General features: G+C 45.3%; 1 protein-coding gene across 3 annotated transcripts in view; it reads right to left on the bottom strand.

Annotated features, from left to right (window-relative positions):
* Positions 1 to 10,875, bottom strand: part of PURG (purine rich element binding protein G) — a 25,229-nt gene extending 14,354 nt beyond the window's left edge. The window contains exons 1-2 of one of the 3 annotated variants that reach the window (XM_010709601.3): positions 9,697 to 10,875; positions 1 to 481 (exon numbers count right to left, since the gene is read on the bottom strand). In XM_010709601.3, coding sequence (XP_010707903.1) covers positions 397 to 481; positions 9,697 to 10,508 — 897 coding nt within the window. In that variant the 5' untranslated portion in view covers positions 10,509 to 10,875 and the 3' untranslated portion in view covers positions 1 to 396. Of the gene's footprint in view, positions 482 to 7,671 lie in introns of those variants that run through there. The other 2 variants (XM_010709600.3, XM_003205451.4) reach the window with 2 other exon arrangements.
* Between the last annotated feature and the right edge of the window lie 363 nt (positions 10,876 to 11,238).

The raw sequence follows: 11,238 nt of genomic DNA on the forward strand, positions 1-11,238 counted from the left end.
TTTTTCCTACATCCTATTCAGAAATAAGAGGAGGCATGAATGTTCTTAGGTAGTGTGCTGTCAATCTACCATGTACAAAAAAGATTTATATTGCTAGGCTTCATGGAAAATGTGTACTGTGGTATTTTAATAGCCCTGATTTTCTAAAACCATTAAGGAAGGGCAAAAACTACTGTTTAGACTCTGTATAGCCTATGCAGAAAAAAACAGGGAGAAAAAGAAAGTCATCAGTTGGAAAAAAAACAGCCTAAAGGAGGAAACAGTTTATGATTTCTACAATTAGCCTGTTTAATTTGTATCACAGTCAGTCTGCTGGAAGATATCAAGAGAGGTCCTGTTGAGGCCTGCCTGCCTTGGGTACTGCTCTTTTCGACATGATTTGAGGATGGATAATAATTATTTAGCCTGCAGATGGCACATCCCTGGGAAGGTCCGTAAGCACTGAGAACCGAAACTGATCTCGACAAGGTCAAGAAATAATCTGAAAAAAAATAAGATGCAGTTTCGTCAGGATAAATGCAAGCTTCTGTGTTAAAGCAGAAAAAAGCCTCTCTGCAAAGACTGAAAAATGATTGCCTTTGTCCTAGCTCAGCCACAGAGGAGCTGAGAGGACACAGTTTCAAGCAGTGCTTGAGTCAGCAACCATGCTGTTGCAAAACCCAGTACATCAAGTACATAAAATCTTAAATTGTTTGTGATGCTTTTGCTTGGGGCTGGTAAGATGGCAATATATGTATGTCTCCTCATTTTAGATTTTCTGTGTTCAAGAAAGAGATCAGAAAGAGCCTAGAGAAAGAATCTGCAAGAGCATGACAAAGGTTGCAAACCAACATTTGTGGAAGGCTTTATAAATGCCTAGAAGAGCAGACAACAGTCTTTAATTATGTAAAGAGCTGCAAGCAAGAAAGGAAACAAACTGTTTCCATAACTCCTCTTGAGAACATGGCTTGTAAGACTAAAAGAGACAGCATAAGATGGTAGCATGAGAAATGCAGGTTGAGAGGAGGAAAGGTATCCAATAGTAGGCAGGGTGAACCACTGAAATAGCTTATCTATGGAGGCTGTGAATATTTATCGCTGGAGGTTTTAAGAAAGCAAATTTTTTCATATTGTTTAAATGGAAGAAACACAGATGCTTTTGTGCTGTGTGGACTCTGAAACATACTTGTAGACACTTTTGTAACAGCAGATTTAAGTTTACTGTCAGATACTTCCTTTAAGCCATTCTTAAATGAGTTCCGGCCAGGCTGAAGACCAATGTGTGGAAGGGGGCTGGTTTGCTAATCTTTGCCTAGGGGGCCACTGTTGATGTTCTCTCACAGTCCTTGCCAACTCCATTGCAATACAGCCTATTAAACATTCCCTTGTTCTCCTCACCCTTAGGTTTCTTTGGTCCTTCCTTCATGAGGGGACACTGAGATGGAGTTCTCGCATAACTTGTGAGACCCCATTCAAGATCACAAAAACAAATTATTTTACAACTCAGCATCTTTTACAAGAAGACATTACACCAGTATAGTTCATACAAAACATCAGAGAAAAAAAAATATTGGAAAACTAAGTATCAGAAAGTGCCAGAATTAAGGACAGAGTAACCTTTAATTCTGACCTTTAATTGGATATGCAATTCTTTTACAACTGTCTCTTCTTCTCTCGCATATGGATTTCTTTTTGATCCATCGTTCTGCAGTCGTCCAAGCCTTACCTATGTGTACTTTCCAAACACCGTAGATGTACCTACCCAGTATGTTGCATCCAAAATATCTTCTTGCTTTTCTTTTAGAGACCATCAGTATTGATCACAAAAACTGCAGTGCCAAATGAACCCAACTTTCTCGCACTCCATAGAGGTAGGGAGGTATCATTGACTACAGCTCATCATAGCACTGGGGAACATAGGCATAGGCAGAATAAAGCCAAAGTTACCAGGAAGCCCAGTTTTCCATGCTGACAGATTATGTGGAGTACTTGCCATTATTATAGCACTTCACTTGTTCAAAGCATGGCTTTCAACAGCTGCTAACACTGGCTGCTTCTGCAAAGCAGGCCTCAGAGTATAAGCACTGGACTCCAGGCACAGAAATGCTATAGCAGTGATGATCACCTGCAAAGAGTCTCGTTAAAAACTGTACAAATCCTTTGCAAAGATAGCACAGAACATGTTTTTGGAAAGCTTTTCACAGTGAGGCCAACCTTTCTTTCTCCCAGATTCCTTCAGCCCATATCGCACTTTTCTTCCCCAGTGTACAGGAACAGCTGTCCAGCAGGGAAGTCACTCCCGCTGGTTCCTGTAGCATAAAAAGTTCACACAGTGCTTTACAGGCAGCCAACACTTGTATGCTCTCCAAAACTTCTGCATGTGCCCCTGGACAAGCCTAGGCTACCTCCAGCTTGGCTGGATCTGAGCAAAGAGGAGGGCTCGAATGCTGGCAGTGCCACCTCTTCACCATACCATAGACGGAATTGCTGCTCTGCAATTTCCCGGGGCATAAAATCCTGTCCTTGCTGCCCACCACCCCCTCCTGCCATTCCATTTCTCTACCTTGGTGGGAAGCATTTGTCTCTATTCACAAGCCCCTTCTCCCACTGTTTCTTGCCAACAAAACACACTGAAAACAACCACCAGATGGGAACACGTGCAGGAACTCAAGGTTAACCAGCAACTGACATGGAAGATATCTTTTCCTCAAATGATCAGAGCAAATGATCAAGATTAAGAAGTGGCCAGACACAAAGCCCTTCTACCTGTGATAGGGACTTGCCCTACAGTGACTAGGAGACCAGCCTTGCAGCCACATCTTTAATCAAGAGCTTGGATGCAGGAGTTGGTGCCCCTTCCCATTCGACAGTAGTGCGCAGGTCAGGTTTAAACACTTAAAAGGCAATATACATCCCTGCAAAGAAGGTACAGTGCCCACATTCTGAAGAGTAGTGATTCCCATGTGCTTCATGAAGCATTTTGAGGTAGCCTGTCAACTAGGGAAATGATTACAAAGTCATTAGCGAGAGCTTTATTGGGGTGGTATTTGGGTACCTTGATGTTGGGCCGATGTTTGTACCTCTGGAGATGGTACGAAAACAAATCATGTTCAACACGCACAAAAAGGCCAGAGCGTAACACCAGTGTATAGATTTCCAGAAGTTAATGTAAAGACAAAGCCCCTGAGGCTGCTGGCCTATGTTTTTCACGGCGCCTTGGCATGCAGCAGGAATAATCTAATCACATTAATCACAGAAATGCCAAAGCGCCATCCAAGTTCTGAAACCTCAGCGTATGCTTTGACATTTCTAGAAAAACAATTTTTATTCAATGTCACCTACCACTTAACATTATTAAAGAAATTAAGATGTAAAAATTCTCTGTTGGAGAAGTGAGAAATTAAGACGTAAGAATTCTCTAGCTTCTCCAGTAAGTGCCAGCAAGAAAAGCTATCTGGTGATTCCTACAAGTAATTCCCCTGCCATATTTCATTACAGGAACGCTGTGGAAATGCACTGCTTTGGCCATGCTGCTGCAGCAAAGTTGCAGATGTCAGGACCCATCCAAGCTCTCCGTAATTCCTGGCATCCTATTTTATCTTGATGCTTTAAAATATCATCAACTTGAAGGAGATACAGGTGAGGAACCAAGCATGAGCATGAGAAAATATCAGGAAGAACAACTACAGCACGATGACAACTGGTAGCACCAGAATCATAGTGTAAAAACTGGTGTCAGCCTATTAAAGCTTCTTTGGGTTTGGGAAAAACAGAGCGGTGAAAGATGTGGCTTCAACCTCTTGCAAACGCCTGAGCCCTGAAGCACCTCATGCCCTCAAGCCCAGGGTGTTTTCCTGTGATCCTATGGATTTCAGCCAGTTTTAGACAAGGCTGAATTATCACAGATGTCCACTGCTGTACGTGCATAGCCCCAACAGGCCAAGAGATAAGAAGCTATGAGCACCTTGGACAAGGATGGAGAAACTGCAAAGCTTCACAAGAACTGCAGCCCCATATGGGCTGCATGCCCATCAGAGAGAGCAAAGCACAGCAGGTAGGTCTTGTTTCTCCACCTATTCAAATCTGCTTGGTTTTGCAACCACGCAATAACATTTTCACAACTCCAGATGAAAACAACACAACAGTGGGGTCAACAAAAGACATCACTATGAGTAGTGTGAAAAACATACAGGTGACACAGCCACTGCTGATTGGAGACAATGCCTTACAGCCCCATGGATAGAAAAAATCACCATGCATGCAGAGCATCGTTCCTGAAGACAAGAAAAACGGCTTCAGCCTGCAGCCACTTCAGGCCTCTGCCAGTGTGCCTATCAAGCATGATGAGGTCTGAGGCTTGAGCCCAACAGCGCCGCTACACAAGCACATCAGGCTTGTGCCCAGCAAACACCATGTCTGGAATCGTGCCACTGTCATCTTTTCCAGGATTTCTGCTCAAAGCATCCATGAGGGGGACTAACATGCAAGTAGCTTGTGATGGATTCAGTGTAGCCTTTACTTCCTGTCTTACCTGGATAAACTAGGTATTTCAAATGCAACCTTTGTCTAAAAGGAATGGAGGAGCAGGAGGGGGAAGGCAGATTTTAGGTGTCACAATACGTTAAGTCACTAAAAATAAGGGACATTTTAATTTTGGAGGAAACAGCATAGAAAATTAAATTGAAGGTATACTTTTCTTTAAGAATTACTTTAAAATGTATATATATATACCGTATGTACAGAAAAAGTATGCAATAGAACTAAAACCTGCTTATTCATTAATTTTACATAGGGTGCAAAGTCTGCACAATAAAAATACAGGTTAATAAACTCTTTTCTGCTAGAAAAATTAATACGCATGGATAAAAGAGCTGCAAGTCAAGCGAGCAGCAGGCTTCCTAGCCACTACCAGCTGCCTTTCCCACAGGTTTAGGTCACCGGAACAGGCCTTGGGAAATAAATGGTGTAACCATTAGACTACAACATCTTCAGCAGAAAAAAAAATGGTTGCCAACTCTGATTTTGGTAATTGATTGGGATTTTTTTAAATAAAGGACAGGTTTTTTTTATCCTTACAATGGCATATTTTATGAATATAAAGGTTTGCAGAGTAGAGGGATTTTAAAAAGGCGTGGGAATGCAACGTGACCCGTGGGGCAGTAACTGGCTGCTACCTGCAGCTCTTGCTTTACCTGCACTGCACCTCGAAGTAAGATTTTTCCTTCTCTTGCCTATGTTTTCCTCGCAGCCTCGCTGAAAACCTATGAGATGAAAGTGCTAAAAGCCAAAATCTTAAAAGGGCCATGATAAGCAGCAGGCAAAGTGCTCTCAGTGAAATAACGCGCTTATCCAAACTGATAGTATGAGAAACTGCCTTTTAAGCCCCATCTTTAGACTGTGTACTTCAGATAAATAGAGTATTTTGTTACGAGCTACTACAGGCTACAATATACTCACATAAATATATCAATGCCTATATGTGAATATGAATTTTTATATATTGAGTACATACAAGAAACACGACAAAGAGCAGATTACTGCCACAGCTGCATCTTTCAGGGTGGAGCCCACCACGCGTGTCCCAAGACGTGATTTTTGTCACCTCCTCGCAGTGCCATGTGGGGAACCTGGCCACAGGAAGCCTTCCAGCCCCTTGTCAGCATGCTGCTCTGCTAGTCCTTTGCCAAGAAAGGCAGTTTCTTCGCAGCAGGTGGGGGCCAGCTGGCAAAGCCTCCACGACATCTTATTCTCAAAACAAGCCCTTGAGGGATGGCATAAGCGTCTGCACCAATGGAAGGGAAAGCTAAGCACAAGAACTTGGTGTGGCCTTGAAAATCTTGTTTGTCAGGCTCAGCAACAGCATTCAGAGCGGACTTAAACTGCCGGAGAGCCACAGCAGGCACTGCCACCAGCTCAGGCTGTTCAGCAGCACTGCACACTACATCTCAGTGTCTCGCTTTGATGAGCTCAGAGGATCTGTACCACACCTGTCCAGGAACTGGGTCAAGAAGGTACAGCAGGTCCGTATCAAACACGTGCACGCAGGATATGACCTCTTCCAGATTCAGATTACAATCCTGAAGCACCCCCTGCCAGACCAGTGGCAGAAATGTGCTCCTATTATTTACACAATATAAAGTGCATTAGGATTTTCTTATTGAACTGACAGACTTCTGTCTGGACCATACAATTTTGAAACAGAGGTGAGGACTTTAATAGGAAATTCTCTCATGAGAAAAGAGGTTCAGATTGGTACTCTTCACCCTGTCCTCCTAGAATTGTTTTTGGCCGTTCTTTCTAGTGCAAATAAGCTTGTGTGTTTTCTCAAGTTTAAGGGACATGGCAGTTTTAGGGCATAGAGAATGAACATTTGAAATGCATGAGGAACACAGCATTCCCAAGCATTGCAACGGGCCCTTCTGCACACAAGCAGCCTACATTATTGCTGCTCTCAGAAGATGAAAATGCACTGCCAAAAATAATGATGAACCCGTTTCCAAATCTAACTGGTACAATTTTGCATTGCTACATTTTGAGTTAGTCTGTTTTATCCTCCAATGACAATATTTGCAAGCACCAGTGCTTTATATTTCCGTGGAAACCTGTTGCTAGTGGTTTACCCACTGGTAGTCAGCTGTGAACTTGAAGATCCCATCCAGTTTTGGATACTAAGGTGCATCCCACACGGGGAGAGTACATGCATTAGTGGATCCCTTGGAACCAGCCCTGCAGCACAGCCAGCAATGGATTCCTGGCTGCTATTTACAATACACTAATGCAATCAGAAGGCCAATTAACTCAGGAAAAAGATTTAAAAAAAATAAATGAGTTAAACGCACAGAGATACCAGTCTTACTAAGATACAGCCAGCTGCATTTAGATACCCTTTTGTCAAAATGGCAAGTGAGTAGCAATAACAAAAGCCATTTTGCATCTCATCTCATCTCTATCTTTTTTTTTTTTTAAGCAAAAGACATGATTAATAAACAGCCTTTTCGATCACTTTGCCCATTGCAAGTATTTTCCTTACTAACACCAAAGGAACAGAAGGAATGCATGACCACTTACAACACACACCTAACCTAAGCAAATTCCAACGTGGTAGCTTTTACGATGCACTGACACAGACGTGGGCTTGGACTGGAAGATGTCGAGCGCGTAAGGGAGGAGTGCCACACGGGAGCAGGAAGGCGAGCATAAAAGAGTTGTACATTCATAGCTCCAGTTGGTTAGGATCTGTGATAAGTTCATTGTTACTCCAGGCACTGTAATGGGCAGCAGCAGCCAGCTGCTGACTTGTGCATCCGGGACTTGCTTGCAAAACTCTGGTTTCACACCAACTGGGACAAGAAATTATTGTAATTGTTTGCTAACCAAACCTGTTAAAACATTGTGACCAAAAGCCTAGAAGCAGTACCCCATAACGCCTCTAGCTGATTCATTGTGGTCTGCTAGCAGTTCAAGTGGTGGAATGAGCAAACCTCTTACAGACTTGAAAAAGTACCTGAAAAAAGCAATCTGCGCAGAAATGGATGGTTGTTGTGACACTAAGCCAAATGTTTGCTTGCTGTAACTGCTATATGTAGTTTTATGTAAAGGGCGAATCACCTAAAACAGTGAAATTAACTTTCTTACTTTCTGTCACAACTGTGACATTTCCTAAAGATTCTTTGGTGATTTTGATGCAAGCTCTTTTTTTTTTTTCTTCTTTTTCTTTTTTTTTTCTTTTTTTAAAGTTAAAACAGATTGACTGTTATTAGTACCCAAAGTAAAGTCCAGATTATCCTCTCAGTTCCCACCCCTGCCTCCCCAGCTTCTCTTGCTATGGTTAATATCGTAACAGGCAATAGCTTTTGGATTTAGCGTGGCCATGCAGTGTGCAGGTGGGTCCAGATTAAGAGTGAAGATAAATACCTTTCTGAACAGATTTAAAAAAAAGTGGAATGGTTGAGTTGGAAAACATCTGGTCCACGTGCACACTTGGCCACTCTGCAAAATACAATGCAAGTGATTATAAATATCTGACTAGTCAGAGTAACACATCCTTCAAAAAAACCTTAAAGGTGGGCAACACATTCTTTAAAGTACCTGGAGCTCAGCCAAATTCCCAATGATTTCAGGAGAGGAACCAGCACCCAATGGCTGAAAAAGCCCCTTGAATGATATGTATCCTTTTGCTAAGAAATGACCAAGAATTTTCAAAGTCTTTCAAAGGCCTGCTAATTCTATGTATTTTCCCTCCCAGCAGAGAATTCTTCTGACAAGGACTGTAAGGTTCAGGCTGCAGAGCTGCCAGTGGACTTTGCACAAAGCTAGCAATCAGTAACCAGACATCAAATTGCTGGATTTCAGCTCCAGCTTCGACAGGGCGAAAAGGAGGTGATGGCAGGGCACTGGTCTTATGTTGTACTAATAACATCTGTAAAATCAATGTGACAGAAAATCTGACGCAGCCTTAACCATGGCTTTGAAAATGCGTAACAGATCAATAGGACAGAGATGCATTTTGATATGAATCAAATAGCGCACCAAATCCCCCAGAGGTCTTCCTCACAGCAGGAGGAGAGAAATGTCCAGGTGTTGTCCTCATGTGTGTAACATCGTGGCCGCATTCATCTCACAACTGGGAGGGAACCCTGGAACCTCAATTACAGCAGCCATCTGGCTCAGCACACCCGTTGCACAGCCTCCTGCCAGAACCCACAACACCCCGGCTACAAAAATAGCTTTTGAAATTTTGAGGAATGCATTAAAAAAATCATCAGCCCCGTGTGGGCAGAATGCGGAGATGAAGAATAGATTATGACTTGTTGCCATTAATTTGGAAGGCTTAGCACTTGAGCACAGTTTCATATTCTGGGATACTCAGGTTATTTGGTTAGCACAAAACTATGAGATTAAGAACAAATCTTCCGCTCTCTACTAGCACAGTATTAAAGGTCTGACTGGTTATTGAGATTTCTCCCACAAAGAATATCATTTCAAACAAAGTAACCAGCAGATACCAATTTTTAAACATCTCCCTCTCCTCATACATGTCTGAGCAATTAACATGAAGACAGTTTTTGCAGTAAGTGCCCTATGGCTCAGCTCTTCAGCCTTCTTACCGAGTACAGGCAGAGTTCAATTCCAGAAAAACTGCCATAAGCAGAAACCGATACATTTCAGTGTGATGGCTTTTTCTGCACCACGCTGAAGTGCAACACAAGCCTTATCTAGACTATTTAAAGGTCAGAATGCCGTCTTTGTTGTGCTGATACGCATACTTTCATAGTCTTACACACTCAAAGAAGCTGACTCATACAGACTTGGGAGGTTGGTACTTTCTTAAGAAATACAGAGATATTTTGGGCGTAATATAGCACGATAACCAGACTCCCATAACATTATGTACTGACAACCAGAAAAGGACTTTACAAAAAAAAAAAAAAGGGGCAACTCCAAATTACTATAGATCAGTCCCTCTCACCAATATCTGCTTTTTGTTTTATTTTGCCAGACGGCCAGTTCAGTGCACTCTATTCAAGACCCTCTTGCTCTTCACCACTGTCCCCTCTGACATCCATCCTTTTTTCTTTATGGCTGTTGCAAATTCTCCTCATCTCTTCTTCATACTTGATAAAATTTTCCCCAAACCTTGTCCACGCTTTGTATGGAACTGTGATGGTGTTACGGTAGGGTGGCCTCACTTCACTTACCTTCAGAAAAATGCCATACCTGTTGGATCCCACATCAAAGTAGAACCTCTTGTTGTCCACCCGGAAGGAGGTGCCCTCAGGGAGCTCAGGGGGCTCATCTCCCCCACCCCTGCGATCGTCCATGTCCCCCTCGCCGTATTCTTCAATCAGCTGCACCAAAGCATCCCTGAACTCGATCATCCCTTGCGCTGGAAGGACAATAGTCTGTTCCTGTCCCAAGCTGTGGCCAAAATAACCAATCATGCCAGGTCCCCGGCTCATTGTCTGCCTGATCCGCAAGAAGCGGCCCCGTTGATTCTCCTTCAGGTCAAGGTAATATTTTCTGTTGTCCCTCTCAATGTACTCTGTTTTGAGGACGCTATGAGGGTGCTCTTCAGAGCCCACAGAGCCCGAGGGTGAGGGCGGCGGGTGCTGCTGGCGCTGCCTCGAGTGCTGCTCCTTGCCATTGCTGTGCTCATGCCTGTGGCCACTTTTCAGGCCCAGGTGGGCGTAGTGTTCAATGAAATCGCCCAGGCAGTCCTTCAGCTCGGCGGCCACGGACAGGGAGAGCGTCAGCTTGCTTTTCCTGATGTTGTCCTGCCTGCCTCTCCCAATCCAGACCTCTGCAATCTTCAGGAATCGGCCCCGGGAACTCTGCTTCACATCCAGATAAAATCGCTTTTTCTGGATGTCCACCCTCTTGGAGGCCAGCTCCTGGATCTCCATGCAGCCCCCCTGAGAGGGGGCTGTGTAATGGTACTGCTGCTGGGACTGGGAATAGATGCTCCTCTGCAGGCTGGAGCCCCCCACGTTCCTTCCTCCTCCGCCTCCTCCTCCTCTCCCTCTTTCCATCTTTACCAATCAGCTGGAAATAACACATAACAGAGACGCAGATGACAACATCAGCACCAGGGGCCTGTTCTGCTTCCTGGCGGTGGCTCTGCTCGCTGCTGCTCCCCCTACCCACGCTGCTGCCTGCGTCCCAGCTCCCCGCTGCCAGCTGCCCCCGTCGAAGCTCCGTTCCCCACCCTGGCGGCCACGTGTCCCCCTGAACCCCGTTCTCAGCAGCCAGTGCCCCCGGCTCCGCGTCCTTCGGTTCTGCCTCCTCGCACCTCCTGTGACCTTTTTTGCCTCAGTACTGATGATCTGATGATGGCCCCCGGTGCCACAGACCTCCCAGCGTCCCCGGCCCACTCGTGGTGGCCACCCCATGCCGTTCCTTCCCAACCCCACGCACCCCGACCCCTACACGCACCCCACCGGACGCCGTGCCCCCCCCCTCCCTCGGGTGCTCCCCTCCCTCCCCCTCGTGGGTGCTGCCGCGGGCACTGCCCTCAGCGTTGCCCCCAGCATCTTGCCCGCCGGTGCCCCCCGGCACGGCTCCTCTGGCCCCCCAGCGCCGAATCTCCTCCTCGATGCCCCCGGCGGCGCTTCCCGGCGCCCCCGTAGGTCCGTCCGTGCCCCGCAGCGCTCCCCAGCATCGCATCCCCGCATCATTGCTCCCCAGTGCCCGCACAAGGGCCCCCGTGCGACCCCGGCTGAGTCTCCCGGCGCCCCCCAGCACCGCATCTCTCCGCCGTTC

Source organism: Meleagris gallopavo, chromosome 4, assembly GCF_000146605.3.
Source record: "Meleagris gallopavo isolate NT-WF06-2002-E0010 breed Aviagen turkey brand Nicholas breeding stock chromosome 4, Turkey_5.1, whole genome shotgun sequence".
Taxonomy (NCBI): Eukaryota; Metazoa; Chordata; class Aves; order Galliformes; family Phasianidae; genus Meleagris; species Meleagris gallopavo.